Consider the following 21,771-nt stretch of genomic DNA (forward strand, 5'->3'; position numbering starts at 1 on the left):
TGGAGAAATCGAACCAAGCGATTGGAACAAAGTCCAATCACTTGAAACCAAGTACGGGGTCCGCCCCAAAAGGCGGGAAGCTCCTGGGGACTATAAAGTAAGGCCCCCAAGTTCAAATCGTCCTTCTTGACAGGGTCACTCAGCAACGTGAACCAACCCTTGACAGTGACCTGTTCAGCTGCCGCCAAAGACTGTAAGGCTCAAGTCAACGCTCGCTATGAGATAGGCACTCCTAGCTACCAGTCCATATCAGCTTTTGAATCCCGCAGACTCAGAACCCGAACGAAAGGCCATTTGTTCCCCTGACCTGGTGGGCCAGTCTGAAGCTAAGTATAGGCCTGTTAGTTGTAGAAGTAGCTTAGAACGTAGTGTTTATGCATGAGTAGATTTGACTGTGTGTAAATAAATGTGCTTTGATTTGAATCTTACCAATTGGTGTATTGAGTTATTGATCATTACTTGAACTGGAACCTAGTGGCGGTATCACAAAGATACCTGGCAACTCGAGAGCAAAGGTTATAGAACAGCCAATTGAACCACTCAAAAGTTAGCAACATAGAGCACTGAGGACAATATTGGTGAGGGTGCAAATGGGTGCACTCTGCACACAGGGTGGGCTAGATTCTCTGTCCCGCCACATTTCTGTTTCAGCACGACGGTGGGATGCTCCGTTGTGCCGGCTGGTCAATGGGATTTCCCATTGTGGGGCAGCCCTACGCTGTTGGGAACCCCCCAGGCTGCCGGCAAAACAGAGCATCCCGCCGGCAGAGAATCCAGACCAGGGTCTCATTGCTTGTTTTAAGCAGGCATAGTTAGTACATGAGTCATTCCAATGAGAATTAAGGTGATTTGCTTGTGAGTTAAATATATACATAATTTTAACAGATTTACATATAAATTGAAGCTCTCGTCTTCTTTTGAGAGTCCCTAAGACCTATCCAGATGAGTGCATATGTCATAAATTGGACCAAGAATCAGGTAAATTGGCCACCACCCAGTTTCTTCAACTTGCTATTCTGCTCCACAATCATCACCGATAGAGACATAAAAATTGACCCAGTTGACCGTAAACATGTCTAATCATCGGACTAAGTTAGTTGTGTAAATTGTATCTGAAAACAATTGTAAGAGATTATAAACTGAAGTTTACTCAAAAGACAATAAAGCAAATTAGTTACGTATTGGACAGGGTTTCTTACTTTAGAGGCGAATGGGGTTCCGATGCATTCGCTTTTGAGTCCAACAGGAAGCGTTTCTGTGTGACCGTTGAGATCGATTCAACAGTCAGTACAGGGAAGCCCATCTGCCGTGTCCACGTATCCATCACTTCCTTTACAGGCTTACCACTGACCTACAGTAGAAATTAAATCAATGCTTCCTGAGAACAGTGGAAAATTTGAATCAGCCCATGGAGCAAATTTTCAGACAAAAAGCAACAAGATTGATCATTCTAACTAGATTTTACCTCAGTGAGGGCTTTCCAGAAGTCATCAGTCTTTGCATTTTTAAATGGATGATCCGAGAGGTATTTCTGAAGGTAGAATTCAGCATTTAAAATACTTTCCTCAGTTATTGTGAACAAAGTTTCTTTTTGATAAAGCAAGTATTAGTTTCCTTCTTTCTTCTTCTTGGACTCTCAGCAATTTTCACCATTCCCAGGCAACATGTAGGCAGTTGATTAAACCTCCTACCAATGCCACACTCTGATGATTTCTGCTGGGAACCAGCTGGCCTCCAGTTAGTGTCCCCAGTGACAGTATGACTGTATGACAGCTACTCACCATTAAGGAACTATCAGCACAGAAAATGATTCTGAGGACAATGCACTGAAGTCATGGCGCACTGTCACATCTCCTTACGAAAAATAATTTTAAAATGTTGTACCTGGCAGCCCCGCTGAAATTCTTCTGGTGTCATCCAGTCACGCAACATTCGTAGAATCGATGCACCCTGCAACCATAAGATCACTGCATAACCAAAAACATTGTCATGCTTCAAAATTTGATCTGTGACTACAATATGCAAAGTGCCCTTACATGAAACAAAAAAAAAAAGAAAATTAAGCAGAAGTTATTTTTTTTTAAACTGAAAGGATTTTAAGTCTGTGGATCAGGTTATTGGCACAGTGGTGGAATAGGTTTCATTAAAGAATAAAGCAGGCTCTGGTTAACAAATAGGATTGACCACTGGGAGGTGCTTTCGGGGAAAGGCGGCCGTGCTAGCAGGTGATGCTGGTGAATGGAAGTGAGGTGGTGAGGGAGAAGACCAAGAGGGGTGGACGGGGAGGAGGAGGGGGGGGGGGGTTCTTGCGACGTGGCAGGGGGTGAGAGATGACATGGTCAGGGGTGGGGAAAGAGGCTATCTGGGATGGGCTAGGTCGGGTCACTGTCTCTGTGGAGTCTCCATGTTCTCCCTGTGTCTGCGTGGCTTTCCTTCGGGTGCTCCGGTTTCCTCTCACAAATCCAGAAAGACATGCAGTTAGGTGAATTGGACATTCTGAATTCTCCCTCCGTGTACCGAAACAGGCGTCGGAATGTGGCGACTGGGGGATTTTCACAGTAACTTCATTGCAGTGCTAATGTAAGCTTACTTGTGACACTAATAAAGATTATTATTAGATTATTATTATTAATTGGATCAGCAGTGGGAAATCCTCAAATATATGAAACAGTAAAAACATTTTTATAAGATAACAGGGTTGCATCAAAGAATATAATGCTATGGATATAAGATTAAACAAACTTAAAAGGGAGGCATGTGATAAAATTGGGTCCAACAATACTTAAAATTGAATTGAAGGGACGACTTCCTGTTGTGGCCATGGAGTGAGTGGTCACACACCGGGCAGCTCCTGCTTGAAAGCACAAAAAAGAGTGCTTTTTACCTGATACTGAGTGGAATTTTGACGAAAAGGCGTAGGTAAATGTTGGAGGAGTAGTTTCCCCTGGGAGTGATACGTCTGGTGGCTTTCAGACCCGGCAGAAAACAGTGAGAGACAAGGCTGGAGAGTTGGAGCAGGCCTGTATTGCAGCAACAGCCCGCTGAAGCAAGGCGGCGAGGGAAGGGCTGATGCAAGCTGGAAGTCCCCATATGGAGAAGCTGGTGGTGTTTATTAAGGAGGAATTCTGCCAGCAGATGAAGGAAATGCGTGAGGACCGCTCGAAGACCATCGAAGGAGCTGTGGCACCCCTGAAGAGTTCTCTGGAACGGGTGGAGAATTGTTTGGAGGTGCAGCGGTCGCAGATTTGGGAGATCGAAGGAGTGATCTTGGACCACAGCGATCGTGTGGTAGCTCTGGAGGCAGACGTGGGGTTCCGAGTTGATTTGTGTAAAACTGTGTAAAAAATCTGAGGGCAAAGATGGAGGAGCAGAAGGTAGAACCTGCGAGTAGTGGGCCTGCCTGAAGGAGTGGAAGGTGTGAGTGCCACAAGAGATGTCTCGAAGATGTTGGCAGAGCTGGTGGCAGAAGGGGTGCTAGGTAAGGCTCCTGAAGTGGACCGAGTGCATAGGTCTCTGAGGCGGAAGCCGAGAGCTGGGGAGCCACCGTGGGTGGTGATCATGAGACACCACAAATTTGTGGAGAAAGAGAAGGTTTTGCGATGGGCCAAGGAGAAGGGTACCTGCGACTGGGAGGGGAATAATGTCTGAATTTATCAGGACATTGGAGCCGAGTTGGCAAAGCGCCGGGCAGGCTCCAACAAAGCCAAGGCGGTGCTGTACCTGCGGCAGATCAGGTTTGGGGTGCTCTACCCGGCGAAATTATGGGTGACTTTTGGAGGACGGGAGAATTATTTTGAGACCCCAAAAGCGGCCGGAGACTTCATTAAGGAGCATAAACGGAGGGAGAACTGAAGGACAATGCTTGGGAATCGGGGTGCTGGCACTTTGTAATGGTTGGGAGCATGTTTGAAGTGGGGGTAAGGAATGGGGGATTTTCGTCATTTTTTGGGGGGGTGATGCACGATCAATGACCACTAAAGCGAGGCTGTAGTCCAACTGAAGGCTTTAATAAGCTAGATGTTGCCCCCAGCAGCTCAGGTTCAGAATGAAGGCTGCTGGGGCGGCACGGGCTCTTATACCCTGTCTAGCAGGGCGGATCTACCATACATCTTAACCAATAGAAAGCATACAGTTTCCACCAATGGTGCTCCAGCCTATCAGGTACCATAATACCTCTACTACCACATTCACCCCCTGTTAAAAAAGAGTCCGGCGGGGGTGGTGGCCTGATACTACAAACATGGCAACATGGTTGAATTAGTTATGGAGGTACCGTAATACCTCCGTACAGCGTTTTGTAACTATTTCCAATTCTGATAGCTATTTACAATTGCTGATTTAAATTTACAGTTTATAATTTAAAATGAAGCAATCAGTCGATCGGGGGCCCTGATCGTCCTCTGTGATCGTCGGAGGTTCGGTGGTGACACCGGTGGAGGCTCGGGCGTCTGTGACTCCGGGAGCGTGGCTTCGATCTCCATGGCAGCTTCGGCACCCCGAGGCGGCACTGGTGGGGATAATGGTTGACCTGGGAAGGGAGCCTGCGGGGTGCGTCGGTGGGTGGGGGGGCCTAGACGGGCCGGCGGAAGGACCGATCCTCCTGTAAGGTGCCCTGGTGGAGGGGAGGGTGGGACTGGTGGCTGGGGTGTGCGTGGGGTTCCGGCGGGCGACAGGTCTCATAGGGAGACCGTATCTTGTCGGCCGTCGGGGTACGCCACGTAGGCGTACTGGGGGTTAGCGTGGAGAAGATTGACCCTCTCGACCAACGGGTTCGACTTGTGCGCCCACATGTGTTTTCGCAGCAGGATGGGTCTGGGTGCTGCCAGCCAGGTCGGGAGCGAGGTCCCAGAGGAGGACTTCCTGGGGAAGAAAAGGAGTGGTTCGTGAGGTGTCTGGTTGGTGGTGGTACAAAGCGGTGACCGGATGGAGTGGAGGGCATCCGGGAGGACTTCCTGCCAACGGGAGACCGGGAAATTCCTGGACCGTAGGGCCAGTAGGACGGTCTTCCAGACCGTTCCGTTCTCCCTCTCTACCTGTCCGTTACCCCGGGGGTTGTAACCCGTCGTCCTGCTCGAGGCGATGCCTTTGCTGAGCAGGAATTGGCGCAGTTCATCGCTCATAAAGGAGGACCCCCTATCACTATGTATGTAAGCGGGGAACCCGAACAGTGCAAAGATGCTATGGAGGGCCTTGATGACGGTGGTTGCGGTCATGTCGGGGCAGGGTATGGCGAATGGGAACTGGGAGTACTCATCAATCACGTTCAGGAAGTATGTGTTGCGGTCGGTGGAGGGGAGGGGGCCTTTGAAGTCCATGCTGAGGCGTTCAAAGGGACGCAAAGCCTTTATTAGGTGCGCTTTCTCTGGCCGGTAGAAGTGCGGTTTGCACTCCGCGCAGATTTGGCAGTGCCTGGTGGCTGTCCTGACCTCCTCAATGGAGTAGGGCAGGTTGCGGGTCTTGATAAAATGGAAAAAGCGAGTGACCCCCGGGTGGCAGAGGTCCTCGTGGAGGGCTCGGAGGCGGTCCACTTGTGCGGTGGCACATGTGCCGTGGGACAGGGCGTCAGGAGGCTCATGTAGCTTCCCGGGGCGATACAAGATCTCGTAGTTGTAGGTGGAGAGTTCGATCCTCCACCGCAAGATCTTGTCGTTTTTTATCTTGCCCCACTGTGCATTATCAAACATGAAGGCGACCGAGCGTTGGTCAGTGAGGAGAGTGAATCTCCTGCCGGCTTCTACTATGGCCTGGGCCTCCTTTTCGACTGAGGAGTGGCGGATTTCGGAAGCATGGATGGTACGTGAGAAGATGGCCACGGGTCTGCCCGCTTGTTTGAGGGTGGCCGCCAGAGCTACGTCAGACACATCGCTCTCGACCTTGAAGGGGAGGGACTCGTCGAATGCGTGCATCGTGGCCTTTGCAATGTCTGCTTTGATGCGGCTGAAGGCCTGGCGGGCCTCTATCGACAGGGGAAAAGCTGCGGATTGGATCAGGGGACGGGCCTTGTCCGCATAATTAGGGACCCACTGAGCGTAGTAACTGAAAAACCCTAGGCAGCGCTTCAGGGCCTTGGAGCAGTGAGGGAGAGGGAACTCCATAAGAGGGCGCATGCGTTCAGGGTCGGGGCCGAAAACTCCATTTTGCACTACGTAGCCGAGGATGGCTAGGCGGTCGGTGCTAAACACACATTTATCCTTGTTGCATATAAGTTTAAGGATTTTTGCGGTCTGGAGGAATTTCCGGAGGTTGGTGTCGTGGTCCTGCTGGTCGTGGTCGCAGATGGTGAAATTATCGAGATACGGGAATGTTGCCCGTAAACCGTACCAGTCAACCATTTGGTCCATTTCGTGCTGGAAGACCGAGATCCCGTTGGTGACACCGAAGGGAACCCTTAAGAAGTGGTAGAGCCGCCCATCTGCCTCGAATGCAGTGTATTTGCGGTCACTAGTGTGGATGGAGAGCTGGTGGTAGACGGACTTGAGATCCACCGTGGAGAAGACCTTGTAATGCGCGATCCTGTTTACCAGGTCGGATATGCGGGGGAGAGGGTACGCGTACATCTGCGTAAACCTGTTGATGGTCTGACTGTAGTCGATGACCATCCTATGCTTCTCCTCGGTCTTTACCACCTCTACTTGAGCTCTCCAGGGGCTGTTACTGGCTTCAATGACTCCTTCCCTCAGTAGCCTTTGGACCTCTGACCTAATAAAGAACCGGTCCTGGGCACTGTACCGTCTGCTCCTGGTGGCGACGGGTTTGCAATCCGGGGTGAGGTTCGCAAACAGGGAAGGCGGGTCGACCTTAAGGGTCGCGAGGCCACAGACAGTGAGGGGGGTATAGGGCCGCCGAATTTGAAGGTTAGACTTTGGAGGTTACACTGGTAGTCTAAACCTAGGAGTGTGGCCGCGTAGAGGTGGGGAAGGACGTAGAGACAGAAATTTTTGAACTCCCTTCCCTGGACTGTGAGGTTTGCGACACAAAACCCCTTTATCTCCACTGAGTGTGAACCGGAGGCCAGGGAGATTTTTTGATCAACGGGGTGGATGAGGAGTGAACAGCGCCTTACCGTGTTGGGGTGTATGAAGCTCTCCGTGCTCCCAGAGTCGATTAGGCAGGATGTCTCGTGCGCGTTGATGAATACAATTGTTGAAGCAGTTGAGAGTGTTCGAGGTTGGGACTGATCCAGAGTCACCGAGGCTAATCGCAGCAGTTGAGTGTTCTCTTCGGGTAGCGTGTGGGCAGTCGAGCTGGGGCCCTGGGGGTTCATCCAAGATGGCGGTTCACATTGGTCGCACATGGCTGGGGGTGCACAAAATGGCGGCGCCCATCCCTCTAACGTGGCATCCGCGGGATAAGATGGCGGCGCCCGAGGTCCGCACGTGGCCCTGGAGTAGGAAGATGGCGCCGACCGCTGGCCGCACGGGGACCGTGGAGAGGTTTGTGGTGGCGGTCCGCATTCGCCGCCGGAGACCGCGGCAACCGCATGGGCCTGATATACCTCCACGAAATGGCCCTTTTTGCCGCATCCCTTGCAGGTGGATGCGCGGGCCGGGCAGCGCTGGTGGGGGTGCTTGGCCTGCCCACAAAAGTAGCAGCAGGGCCGCCCGGGGTTGCCAGGCCGCCTTGCAGTGCAGGCTTGTGGGGGGATGGGGGATGTCTCCGTGTCGGCTGCGGAGGGGTTCCACACTGCCCAGGGGGCTGCCGCGCGGTCGGGAACATAAGTGCAGGCATTTCTGGAGGCCACGTCCAGGGAGCCTGCAAGGGCCCGTGCCTCCTTGAGACCTAGAGTGTCTTTTTCTAGCAGTCGCTGGCGGATTTGTGAGGATAGCATACCTGCCACAAAAGCGTCCTGGACTAAGAGTTCCATGTGTTCACTCGCCGAAACATGCGGGCAGCTGCAGTTTCTCCTCAACACCAGGAGTGCACGATAGAATTCTTCCAGCGATTCCCCAAGGGTTTGTCGCATCATTGCTAGCAGGTGCCGAGCGTAGACCTGGTTTACCGGGCGAATATAGTGTCCTTTTAGCAGCTCTATTGCTGCATCGAAGTCTTCCGCTTCCTCGATGAGGGTGTAAATCTCCGGGCTCACCCTTGAGTGCAGGACTTGCATTTTCTGCACTCCCGTGGGTGTGTTTTCGGCCTTCCCAAGATACCCTTTAAAGCACGCCAGCCAGTGCTTGAAGATTGCCGCTGAGTTCGCCGCGTGGGGGCTGAGTTGCAGACACTCCGGCTTGATTCGGAGCTCCATCCTTTTTTTTTTAAACTAGCTTATTAAATTGATGCACGATCAATGACCACTAAAGCGAGGTTGTAGTCCAACTGAAGGCTTTAATAAGCTAGATGTTTCCCCCAGCAGCTCAGATGCAGAATGAAGACTGCTGGGGTGGCACGGGCTCTTATACCCCGCATAGCAGGGCGTAGCTACCATACATCGTAACCAATAGAAAGCATACAGTTTCCACCAATGGTGCTCCAGCCTATCAGGTACCGTAATACCTCTACTACCACAGGGGGGAGTTTGCTGTTTACTGTTGGGATTGTAAGGGGTTGTAGGGGTAAAGAGTTTATGTGGGGATGGATGTTCCCAGCCCCTCTCCTGTTTTATGGGACTGTTAGTGTTTAACGTTTGTTTGTCTGCATTTGAAGAAGGCTGCCTAGAGTTCGGGAGAAGTCCTTGTTTGGGTGGGGGAGGATAAGGTCAGTAGGGAGGCTTGCTTCCTCCTCGATCAGAGGAGTGGGTGGGGGGAGGGGAAGGTCATTGGAGGTGTCTTTGGGCAGGGACGGCAGCGCTAGCAAGTGTTGCTGGCGAACAGAAGTGAGGGTTGGGGGAGAAGGCCGAGAGGGGTGGCCGGGGGGGGGGGGGGGGGGGGGGGGGGGGAGGGGAGAGGGGAGGGGGAGGTTCTTGTAACGTAGTAGGGGGTGAGAGATGACATTGTCAGGGGAGGAGAAAGGCGCCATCTGGTTTGGGCTGAGTATAGGGTGGAATTAAGGGGGCGGGAATTAAGTGGGGAAGATGATGGACGGTAGAAGGGATTAGAAGCGTAGGCCTCTAAGGCTGGAAACGTGGAACATCCAGGGACTGAATGGGCCGGTTACAAGGTCGCGGGTGTTCGCACACCTCAGGAGCTTGAAAGCGGGGGTGGTCTTTCTGCAGGAGACGCATCTCCGTGTGAAGAACCAGGTTAGGTTCAGGAAGGGGTGGGTCAGGTAGGTTTTTCACTCGGGGTTTGATTTGAAATCGAGGGGAGTGGCGATTTTAATGAGCAAAAAAATGGTGCGAAGGAGGTGAGGGATTCCGGGTGGGAGGTATGTGATTGTGAGTGGGATATTGGAAGGGGCACCGGTGGTGTTGGTCAATGTGTATGCCCCAAATTGGGATGAGGTGGGTTTTATGAGGGGGTTGCTGGCAGCAATCCCGGATTTGGCCACGCACCAGTTGATCATGGGAGGAGATTCTAACTGAGTCCTGGAGCCAAGGGTGGATAGGTCGAGCCCCAGGTCAATGGGTAGGATACGAATGGCGAGGGAGCTAGGGGTGTGCGGTTTATGGAGACGATGGGTCTGGTGGATCCATGGCGATTTCAGAACCCAGAGAGAAGGGAGTATTCCTTCTTTTCACACATCTATAAGGTGTATTCGAGGATTGATTACTTTGTAGTGAGTCGGGAGATTTTGGTTGGGGTGGAGGCGGCAGAGTATGCGGGGATAGTTATCTCGGACCATGCGCCCCACTGGCTGCAGATTCGGTTTAGAGCTGGACGAGAGAAGAAGACGGGGTGGAGGTTTGACTTGGGGGTGTTGGCGGATGGAGGTTTTTGTGATAAGGTGCGGGGCTCGATTAGGCGTATGTAGAGTTGAATCAGAATGGGGAGGTGTCGGTGGCCATTTTCTGAAGGTAGTGACCCGGGGGGAAATTATTTTGTTTAACGCTCGTGTGGATAGGGAAAGGAGGGAGGAACATGACCGTCTCGTGAGTGAGATGGTGGAGGTAGACAGGGAATATTTGAGGTCGCCCACCGTGGAGGGATTGGCGAGGAGGAAAAAGATGCAGGGGCAGTTGACAGGCTGTCAACGGGGAGGGCGGTAGCGTAAGAGGGGTGCAATATGAGTATGGGGAGAAGGCGAGCTGCATGCTGGCACAACAGCTGCGGAAGCAGGCTGCACCCAGGGAAATAGCGACGATACGGACTGGGGCTGGGGACATGGTGTCGGAGTCAGGGAGGATAAATGAAGCATTTAGGGAGTACTACCAGGGACTTTACGAGGTGGACCCAGGGGGAGAGGATGGGGACATGGGGCGGTTTCTGGACGAGCTGGAGTTTCCCCAGGTGGAGGAAGCAAGGAGGCAGGCATTGGAGGAGCCCCTGGGCTAAGGTAGGTGTTGGATAGTATCAGGGGTATGAAGTCGGGGAAGGCCCCTGGGCCAGATGCGTACCCGGCGGAATTTTATAAGGAATTTGCGATGTACCTGGCATCACATCTGTTGGGGGCATTTAATGAAGCACTGGAGAAGGGAGAGTTGACGGAGACGATGACGCAGGCAGTAATCACACTAATCCCGAAAAAGGGGAAGGACCCGGTGGAATGTGGATCGTATTGGCCCATATTACTATTGAACACGGCTGTGAAAGTATTGGCTAAGATGTTGGCGGGGTGGATGGAGGATTGTGTCCCGGAGGTGGTTGCAGAAGGTCAAACAGGCTTCATGAAGGGCAGGCAGCTCGCGTGTAATATAAGACGGCTGTTAAATGTGGTGATGAATCTGTCGGGGCCTCTGATACCAGAGGTGGTGGTGTCCATGGTCGCGGAGAAGGCATTTGATCGGGTGGAGTGGTGGTACCTGTTTGAGGTTTTGGGAAGGTTTGGATTTTGGCCGGGATTTGTGGCATGGGTGCGGTTGCTGTATGTGGCAGCAGGGGCGACGGTGAGTGAGGCACGATCAATTTGGCTGGAGACGAAGTTGAATTCAAACTGAGGCTTTATTTGTATCTGAAGTGTGGCCTCCTACGGCAGCTGACGAAATGGCTGCGAGCTGAAGGCCACGCATATTTATAACCCGGCTCCTGGGCGGAGCTAGCATGCAGGGGCCCAGGTGAACCTGCAGTACAGGTTCTACTGTACAACCCTTAATATAGGAACACAGTGGTTTACCACATTCACCCCCTGTTAAAATTGAGTCCGGCGGGGGTGGTGGATAACTATGTACAATACGCAATCTTTAATATTTACAGAACAGTGAAAAAAAAATGTCTCTGGTCATCCGGTGGGCCGGTCAGAGGTTCAGCCGGTCCGGCGCCTTGATCGTCCTCTGGGATCGACGAAGTGGAGCCGGCGATGTTGGTGCTGTCATGGTCGAAGTTGACTCCGGGAGCATGCCGAAATCCTCTTCATCAACGAGGGTGGGCAGGGGGAGGTCGGACGGTCCTAGGGGGGGTGATGGGGGCGGCGGGGGAGGGGAGGGTGTTGCCGGGGCGACGGGGGTGTTGTGAGGGTGGAACCTTCTGGTGCCAGGTCCCTGAGGGAGATGGTATCCTGGCGGCCATCGGGAAACGCCACGTAGGCGTACTGTGGGTTTGCGTGGAGCGGGTGCACCCTTTCCACCAACGGGTCCGCCTTGTGGAGCCGCACATGCTTACGGAGAAGCACTGTTCCCGGAGCTGTGAGCCAAGTTGGGAGTGATACCCCGGATGTGGCCTTCCTGGAGAAGGCAAAAAGACATTCATGCGGTGTACTGTTAGTAGCAGTGCAAAGTAATGAGCGAATGGAATGTAGTGCATCAGGGAGGACCTCTTGCCAGCGGGAGGACGGGAGATTTCTGGACCGTAGGGCCAGCTGGACGGCCCTCCATACCGTCCCATTCTCCCTTTCTACCTGTCCGTTTCCCCGGGAGTTGTAGCTCGTCGTTCTGCTGGAGGCGATACCCCTGCTGAGCAGGAACTGACGTAGCTCATCACTCATGAATGAGGATCCCCTGTCACTGTGGATGTAGGCGGGGAAGCCGAACAGAATGAAGATAGAATTAAGGGCTTTAATGACGGTGGCGGACGTCCTGTCGGGGCATGGGATGGCGAAGAGAAAACGGGAGTATTCATCGATCACACTGAGGAAATACGTGTGTCGGTCGGAGGAGGGGAGGGGGCCTTTGAAATCCACGCTGAGGCGTTCAAAGGGGCGGGAGGCCTTCACCAGGTGCGCGCGGTCCGGCCGGTAGAAGTACGGTTTGCACTCCGCACAGACCTGGCAGTCCTTGGTGATCGTCCTTACTTCCTCGATGGAGTAGGGCAAATTTCATGCCTCAATGAAGTGGTACAACCGCGTGACCCCTGGGTGACAAAGGCTGTCGTGCAGGGTCCGGAGTCGGTCTACCTGTGCGCTGGCACATGTGCCTCGGGATAGGGCGTCTAGGAGCTCGTTGAATTTGCCAGGGCGATACTTAATCTCGTAGTTATAGGTGGAGAGCTCGATTCTCCACCGCAAGATTTTATCATTTTTGATCTTGCCCCACTGTGTGTTGTTGAACATGAAGGCTACCGACCGTTGGTCAGTGAGGAGAGTGAATCTCCTGCCGGCCAGGTAATGTCTCCAATGTCGCACAGCCTCAACAATAGCCTGGGCCTCCTTCTCGACGGATGAGTGCCGAATTTCGGAGGCATGGAGGGTGCAGGAAAAGAATGCCACGGGCCTGCCTGCCTGGTTGAGGGTGGCGGCAAGGGCAACGTCCGATCCGTCGCTTTCTACTTGGAAAGGAAGTGTTTCGTCTACAGCATGCATTCCAGCTTTGGCAATATCAGCTCTGATTCGGGCGAAGGCCTGTTGGGCCTCTGCCTTCAGGGGGAAATGAGTGGACTGTATGAGTGGGCGAGCCTTGTCTGCATAGTTTGGGACCCACTGAGCGTAAAACGAGAAGAACCCCAGGCAGCGTTTGAGGGCCTTGGGGCAGTGGGGGAGGGGATGCTCCATGAGGGGGCGCATGCGGTCGGGATCGGACCCCAGTACTCCGTTCTGGACCATGTCGCCGTGGATGGCTAAGCGGTTTGTGTGGTACACACACTTCTCCTTGTTATACGTGAGGTTGTGGAGGGTGGTGGTGCGAAGAAATTTAGCGAGGTTGGCGTCGTGGTCCTGCTGATCATGGCCGCAGATGGTCACATTGTCTAGGTACGGAAACGTGGCCCGCAAGCTGTACCGTTCGACCATTCGGTCCATCTCCCTTTGGAAGACCAAAACCCTATTGGTGAGGCCGAAGGGGACCCTAAGGAAGTGATATAGCCGGCCGTCTGCCTCGACGGCGGTGTATGGCCGATCCGATTTATGGATGGGGAGCTGGTGATAAGCGGATTTCAGGTCCACCGTTGAGAAGACCCGATACTGTGCAATCTGGTTAACCATGTCAGATATGCGTGGGAGGGGGTACGTGTCGAGCTGCATGTACCTGTTGATGGTCTGGCTATAGTCCATGACCATTCAATTTTTCTCCCCAGACTTAACCACTATCACTTAAGCTCTCCAGGGGCTGTTGCTGGCTTCAATGACTCCCTCCTGAAGCAACCGCTGGACCTCAGACCTAATGAAGGCCTTATCCTGGGTGCTGTACCGTCTGCTCCTGGTGGCGACGGGTTTGCAATCTGGAGTTAGATTGGTAAAGAGGGAAGGAGGATCGACCTTTAGGGTTGCGAGGCCGCACAGTGAGGGGTGGTAAGGGTCTGCCGAATTTAAGGGTCAGGATCTGGAGGTTGCACTGAAAATCCAGGCCAAGGATAACTGCAGCGCAGAGGTTAGGGAGGATGTAGAGGCGAAAACCGTGGAACTCTACGCCTTGGACTGTGAGCGTGACCGTGCAGTACCCCCGGATCGCTACGCGATGTGATCCGGAGGCCAGGGAGATACTTTGATTGATAGGGTGTACCTTAAGGGAGCAGCGCCTTACCGTATTTGGATGTACAAAGCTCTTGGTGCTCCCGGAGTCCAGTAGGCAGGAGGTTACGTGACCGTTGACTTTCACGCTGGTGGATGCGTTGGTCAGAGTGTGTGGTCTGGACTGGTCGATTACCATGGATTGATCGTGGTTGATCGTCGGGTAGTGAGGTGACCGCTGCATCGGGGTCCTGAAACGCCTTTGGTCTCCATGTGCTGCGGGGTGGACAAGATGGCGGCGCCCGGAGGTCCTGAGGGTCACAAAATGGCGGCGCCCATGGAACGCATGTTGCAGGGGTGGAGCAAGATGGCGGTGCCCATGAAACGCACGTGTTGTGCAGGGGAGAAGATGGCGGCGCCCATTGCTCGCACATGTCCTGGGAAGGTGGGGAGGATAGCGGCGCCCATTGTCCGTGACCGGGGGGGGGGGGCGACCGCTGCCGCTGAGCAGGCCTGGCACACCGGCTGCATAGTGGCCCTTCTTCCCGCAGGCCTTACAAAGGGCAGCGCGGGCCGGGCAGCGTTGGCGGGGGTGTCTTTGTTGGCCGCAAAAATAGCATCAGGGCCCCCCGGAGATCACTGGCTGGAGCGTAGCGCAGGCGTACTGGGTGGGTAGCGCCCCCGCTGGGGCCCATGAAGCATAGGAGGAGTGGCTGCGTGGTTGGGGGCGTAGGACTGTACATTGCGCAGGGCGACTGTCATGGAAGGCGCTAGTGTTTTAGTCTCTGCGAGGTCGCGCGTGGCCCCTTCAAGGAGCCGCTGCCTGATAACATCGGACCCAATCCCAGTTACAAATGCGTCCCTCATAAGGAGATCTGAGTGCTCCTTAGCTGTATCGTCCTGGCAGTCACAGTCCCGAACTAGTGGGATCAGGGCCCTCCAGAAGTCCTCGATTGACTCACCAGGTAGTTGAGTACGTGTTGCGAGCGCGTGTCTGGCGAAAAGGATGTTCGTCTTCTGCTCATAACTCTCTTTGAGTCGAGTCATAGCGTCAGCGTAATTGGGCGCATCCTGGATCAGCGGGAAGATTTTAGAGTTGAGTCTGGAGTACAAGATTTGAATCTTCTGGGCCTCTGGAACAGGGGCCGGCGCCGCGTTGATATACGCTTCAAAGCAAGCTAGCCAGTGCTGAAAGTCCTTTCTGGCATCGCTTGCGTGTGGATCCAGCTGCAGTCGATCTGGTTTAATCGGGAGGTCCATCTTCTGAATCAGATACTAATAAATTGAGGCACGATCAATTTGGCTGGAGACAAAGTTGAATTCAAACTGAGGCTTTATTAGTATCTGAAGTGTGGCCTCCTACTGCAGCTGACGAAATGGCTGCGAGCTGAAGGCCACGCATATTTATAACCCAGCTCTTGGGCGGAGCTAGCATGCAGGGGCCCAGGTGAACCTGTAATGCAGGTTCTGCCGTACAACCCTTAATCTAGGAACACAGTGGTTTACCACAGTGAGGACGAATGATATGAGCTCCCAAAACTTTGACTTACCCAGGGATACGAGGCAGTGGTGCCCGCTGTCGCTGTTTGCGCTGGCCATAGAGCCGTTGTGATGGCTCTTCGGGGGTCGGCGGAGTGGCATGGGATTATGAAGGGACGGAGGGAGCATCGGGAGTTGCTCTATGCCGATGACCTCTTACTGTATGTTTTGGATCCGTTGGAGAGTATGGAAAGGATTATGGACCTGTTGGGAAGGTTTGGAGGGTTCTCGGGATACAAGCTGAATGTAGGGAAAAGCAAGGTATTCCCGGTGAATGAGCTGGGACAGCGGGCTAATTTAGGGGAGATGCCATTTATAATAGCAAGGGATAGGTTTCGATATTTGGGGATTCAGATAGCAAGGGAATGGACGGGGCTCCATAAGTGGAACTTAACGAAGCTGGTGGAGGAGGCCAGGGAGGATCTTAAGAGGTGGGATACACTGCACTTAACCTTGGCGGGGAGGGTCCAAGTGGTGAAAATGAATACTCTGCCGAGGTTATTGTTTATCTTTCAGGCTCTCCCGATCTTTATACCAAAGGCCTTTTTTTGGAAAGTGGACACGATCATTTCGGACTTTGTATGGGCGGGGAAGGTACCGAGGGTGGGGAGGACCCTGCTACAGAGGCAGAGGCAGCAGGGGACGTTGGCGTTGCCGAACTTGCTTCATTATTGTTGGTCGGCAAATGTGGACAAGGTGCGGTGGTGGTGGGAAGGAGAAGGGGTAGAGTGGGTTCGGATGGAGGAGGAATCTTGGAAGGGGTCTAGTTTGAGGCCTATGGTGATGACAGCATTGCCAATGGCTCCGAGTAGGTATTCAAGGACCCCGGTGGTGCAGCCCACGGTGAAGATATGGAATCAGCTGAGGAGGCATTTTAGGATGGAAGAGGTGTCGGTGCTAATGCCGCTGTGCGAGAATTATGGGTTTGAGCCGGGGGAATGGATTGTGTCTCCAGGAGGTGGAGGGAAGTGGGGCTGGTCAAGGTGAGGGGACCTGTATTTGGAGGAAGGGTTCGCCAGACTGGAGGACCTGAGGGAGAGAGTAGAGCTGCCAAGGGGTAGTGAGTTCGGGTATCTGCAGGTTAGGGACTTTGCACGAAAGGTCTGGAGGGGGTTCCCTAGGTTGCCGGGATACACACTGCTGGAGCGACTGCTGCTTCCGGATGTGGAAGGTGGGAGTGAAGAATTGGGGATCTATACAAATGGCTGGGGGAGCAGGGAGGTGAGCGGTTGGTGAAGATCAAGGAGAAATGGGAAGCGGAGTTGGGAGGAGAGATCAATTGGATAGCATGGAGTGAAGTACTGTGTAGGGTAAACGGGACCTCCCCTTGTGCACGGATGAGCCGGATACAGTTTAAGGTGGATATGACTCGGGCGAGAGCGAGTGGGTTCTTTCAAGGGGTAGCAGATGAGTGTGAGAGGTGTGGGTGGGGGCCAACGAATCACGTGCACATATATTGGGGTTGTGAAAAATTGGGAAGATTCTGGGCGGGAGTTTTAGCCAGGATAGTGGAGGAGGAGGTGGACCCAGACCCTTTGGTAGTGATATTTGGGGTTTCAGAGAAGTCACAGATCGTGGAGAGGAGGAAGGTCTCCTCTCTGATTGACGATGGTGAATTTTACTGGAGTGCGCTCGACAATGCCACCGGGGGTAGCGGCTTGGTTGGGTGACCTGTATGACTTCCTGGGGTTGAAGAAGATAAATTATGGGCTAAGGGGCTCTTCAGGGGGGTTTGAGGAAAGGTGGGGGATGTTTGTGACCGCGTTTGAGGAGCTGTTTATCGCAGGGAGGTGGGGGTGTGAAAACGGGGATATCTCTGTCCAGACTGTATAGTCGATTGCTGGGAAGTATTTTTCCCGGGGTGTTTATTCGCTGTAACCTGCTTTGACACCTGTTTGTACTAAAATACATCAAAAAAACAAATAGGATTGACAGGTTGAAAGTATTCACGCGCAGGATTCTCCGACCCCCCGCCGGGTCGGAGAATCGCCCGGGGGGGGGGGGGGGGGGGGGGGGGGGGGGGGGGGGCGTGAATCCCGCCCCCGCCGGATGCCGAATTCTCCGGCGATTTGGATGGGGCGGGAATCGCGCCGCGCTGGTCGGCGGCCGCTAGCAGCGGCCCCTCCGCCGATTCTCCGGCCTGCGATGGGCCGAGTGGCCGCCCGTTTTCGGCCAGTCCCGCTGGCGTATATTACACCTGGTACTTACCAGCAGGACCTGGCTCTGCGGGCGGCCAGCGAGGTCCTCCGGGGGCGCGGGGGTATCTGGCCCCGGGAGGTGCCCCCACGGTGGCCTGGCCCGCGATCGGGGCCCACCGATCCGCGGGCGGGCCTGTGCCATGGGGCACTCTATTCTTCGGCGTTGGCCGCTGTGGTCCTCCGCGATGGCCGACGCGGAGATGAACCCCCCCTGCGCATGCAGTGGGATGACGCCAGCACACGCTGGCGCTCCCGCGCACGTGCCAGCTTGCGCCGGCCGCTGGAGGCCCTTCGGTGCCAAGCCCCTTCCCCGCTGGCCGGTGTGGCGCAAACCACTCCAGCGCCGGCCTAGCCCCTGAAGGTGCGGAATATTCCACACCATTGGGGCAAGCCCAATGCTGGAGTGTTTCACGCCACTCCTTCCCGCCGGAGTTGCCCGCCCCGCCGATTCCCGCAGAATCCCGTCCTACCTGTCCGAAACTTGTGGTAGTATGTATTAGGGGTCATGTGGGACTGGAAGCCCTAATGTCGTTGGCTGACAGATCCCGGGTCCTGGTTGGCCGTTGACCTCTAGCTCCGCCTTGAAGGGGGAGTATAAGAAGCCAGAGTCCTCCCCCGCAGGCCATTCTACTATCGAGCTGCGGGGGAACAGACACGCTTAATAAAGCCTCATCGACTTCACTCTATTCGTCTCATGGAGTCTTTGTGCGCTACAATTTATTAAGCGTGCCTAGAAAGGACTATGGAGCTCAGGATCATCCCGGAATGCCTCAGGATCAGCCCCCACGCAGTGAACGCGGCAGCAGCATTCAAGCACTGGCAGACTTGTTTCGAGGCCTACCTCAGAACGGCCACCGGCCGGGTCACAGAAGACCAAAAACTACAGGTCCTGCACTCGAGGTTAAGCACGGAGATTTTCTCCCTCATCGAAGACGCGGAGGATTTCCAGACGGCGTTCGCAGCACTGAAAAGTCTCTATGTCCGCCCAGTTAACCAAATCTACGCTCGCTACCAGCTCGCGACGAGACGGCAAAGTCCCGGAGAATCGATGGACGAATTCTACGCCGCGCTGCTGAATTTGGGACGAGCCTGCAGCTGCCCTTCGGTGAACGCAAATGAACACACGGACATGTTAATGCGCGATGCTTTTGTGGCAGGTATGAATTCCTCCCAAATCCGTCAAAGACTTCTAGAAAAAGAGTCGCTAGGACTCTCAGAGGCACGGGCCCTAGCAGCCTCCCTAGACTTGGCCGCGCGTAATACCCGCGCCTACGGCCCCGACCGCGCGACAGCCCATTGGGCTCCGTACGTACCCGTCGCGACAAACCCACCCCCCCCCCGGCCACCCCACAGGCTTGCGCGGTCCAAACGCCAAGTCGCACCGGGGGCGCCCGCTGCTATTTCTGCGGCCAGGCGAAACACCCCCGGCAGCGTTGCCCGGCCCGCGCAGCAATCTGCAAGAGCTGTGGGAAAAAGGGCCATTTCGCGGTTGTGTGCCGGTCCCGCGAGGTCGCCGCTGTCCCGGGAGAACAGGGAGCCCTGCACGCCGCTTACGCTCCCCAACCCCCCCAGCGCCCCATGTACGACCCGCAGGCGCAGCCACTCTGGGTTCCGACCACCGCGGTCCCGGGAGGACAGGGAGCGCTGAACGCCGCTTACGCTCCCCCCCCCCCCCCCCCCCGTCCCCATGTATGACCCGCCGGCGCTACCAATTTGGGTCCCGACCACCGCTGTCCCCAGAGATGAGGGAGCCCCGCGCGGTCCTAACGCTCCCCAACCCCCCCAGCGCCCCATGTGCGACCCGCAGACGCCGCCATTTTGAGTCCCGGCCACCACGAGGGGAGGAAGGGCGCCGCCATCTTGGACCACCCCAGACCTGCACGACGCGTGGGGGCGGCCATTTTGTCCACCCCCACCTTGTGACCCCCCAGCCATGTGCGATGTATGGGGGCAGCCATTTTGTTCATCCCCGACGCCATCTTGGACGGCAACAACGGACCCCAGTGTCGACGGCTCCACGGGGTTCGAGGAAGACGCTCCACTACTACAACCACGTCTCGCTTCAATTACGCTCGATCAAGCTCGGCCCCGGACACTCCAGACGACGACGACAACGGTGCTAATAAACGGGCGCGAGACACCATGCCTAGTCGACTCCGGGAGCACGGAGAGCTTTATCCACCCCGACACGGTAAGACGCTGCTCCTTGACCACCTATCCCAGCGCACAAAAGACTTCTCTAGCTGCAGGATCCCACTCCGTACAGATCAAAGGTTTCTGCATAGTTACCCTAACAGTGCAGGGGAGGGAGTTCAAAAACTACAAACTACACGTCCTTTCCCAACTCTGCGCCCCCACATTCCTGGGATTAGATTTCCAGTGCAATCTACAGAGCCTTACGTTCAAATTCGGCGGCCCAATACCCCCACTCACTATCTGCGGCCTCGCAACCCTCAAGGTGCAACCCCCGTCCTTGTTTGCGAACCTCACCCCGGATTGCAAACCCGTCGCCACTAGGAGCAGACGGTACAGCGCCCAGGACCGGACCTTCATTCGGTCCGAAGTCCAGCGGCTACTAAAGGAAGGCATAATCCAGGCCAGCAATAGTCCCTGGAGAGCACAGGTGGTAGTAGTGAAGACAGGGGAGAAACAAAGGATGGCCATAGACTATAGCCAGACCATCAACAGGTACACACAACTAGACGCGTACCCTCTCCCCCGCATATCCGACATGGTCAATCGGATTGCCCAATATAAAGTCTTCTCCACCGTGGACCTCAAGTCCGCCTACCATCAGCTCCCCATCCGCCCAAGTGACCGCAAGTACACAGCCTTCGAGGCAGACGGGCGATTATACCATTTCCTAAGGGTCCCATTTGGCGTCACAAACGGGGTCTCGGTCTTCCAACGGGAGATGGACCGAATGGTTGATCAACATGGGTTGCGGGCCACGTTCCCGTATCTCGACAATGTAACCATCTGCGGCCACGACCAGCAGGACCACGACGCCAACCTCCAAAAATTCCTCCGGACCGCCAAAGCCTTGAACCTCACGTACAACGAGGACAAGTGCGTTTTTAGCACCAACCGGCTAGCCATTCTGGGCTACGTAGTGCGCAATGGGATAATAGGCCCTGACCCCGAACGTATGCGCGCCCTCATGGAATTTCCCCTCCCGCACTGCTCAAAAGCCCTGAAACGCTGCCTGGGGTTTTTTTCATACTACGCCCAGTGGGTCCCCCAGTACGCAGACAAGGCCCGCCCCCTAATACAGACCACGACCTTCCCTCTGTCGACAGAGGCTTGCCAGGCCTTCAGCCGCATCAAAGCGGATATCGCAAAGGCCACGATGCGCGCCATCGACGAGTCCCTCCCCTTCCAGGTCGAGAGCGACGCCTCCGACGTAGCTCTAGTGGCCACCAAGCGGGCAGACCCGTGGCCTTTTTCTCCCGAACCCTCCACGCTTCAGAAATCCGCCACTCCTCAGTGGAAAAGGAAGCCGAAGCCATAGTGGAAGCTGTGCGACATTGGAGGCATTACCTGGCCGGCAGGAGATTCACTCTCCTCACCGACCAACGGTCGGTAGCCTTCATGTTTGATAATGCACTGCGGGGCTAAATCAAAACGACAAGATCTTAAGGTGGAGGATAGAGCTCTCCACCTTCAACTACGAGATCCTGTATCGTCCCGGAAAGCTGAACGAGCCGTCCGATGCCCTATCCCGCGGCACATGTGCCAACGCACAAATTAACCGCCTCCAAACCCTCCACGAGGACCTCTGCCACCCGGGGGTCACTCGGTTTTACCACTTTATCAAGTCCCGCAACCTCCCATACTCTTTAGAGGAGGTCCGTACGGTCACAAGGGACTGCCACATATGCGCGGAATGCAAACCGCATTTTTTCAGGCCGGATGGTGCGCACCTGATTTAAGGCTTCCCGCCCCTTTGAACGCCTTAGTCTGGATTTCAAAGGGCCCCTCCCCTCCACCGACCGCAACACATACTTCCTTAATGTGGTGGACGAATACTCCCACTTCCCATTCGCCATTCCCTGCTCTGACATGACCGCGGCCACAGTCATTAAAGCCCTGAACACCATCTTCACACTGCTCGGTTGCCCCGCATACGTCCACAGCGACAGGGGGTCCTCTTTCATGAGTGACGAGCTGCGCCAGTTCCTGC

The 21,771-nt window shown here is 54.8% G+C and overlaps 1 protein-coding gene across 1 annotated transcript in view; it reads right to left on the reverse strand.

Annotated features, from left to right (window-relative positions):
- Positions 1 to 21,771, reverse strand: part of enpep (glutamyl aminopeptidase) — a 148,591-nt gene that overhangs the window by 18,661 nt on the left and 108,159 nt on the right. The window contains exons 8-10 of the mRNA XM_072495898.1: positions 1,885 to 1,950; positions 1,466 to 1,531; positions 1,200 to 1,351 (exon numbers count right to left, since the gene is read on the reverse strand). Coding sequence (XP_072351999.1) covers positions 1,200 to 1,351; positions 1,466 to 1,531; positions 1,885 to 1,950 — 284 coding nt within the window. The remainder of the gene's footprint in view (positions 1 to 1,199; positions 1,352 to 1,465; positions 1,532 to 1,884; positions 1,951 to 21,771) is intronic.

The sequence above is a fragment of the Scyliorhinus torazame genome, chromosome 3 (assembly GCF_047496885.1).
Source record: "Scyliorhinus torazame isolate Kashiwa2021f chromosome 3, sScyTor2.1, whole genome shotgun sequence".
Taxonomy (NCBI): Eukaryota; Metazoa; Chordata; class Chondrichthyes; order Carcharhiniformes; family Scyliorhinidae; genus Scyliorhinus; species Scyliorhinus torazame.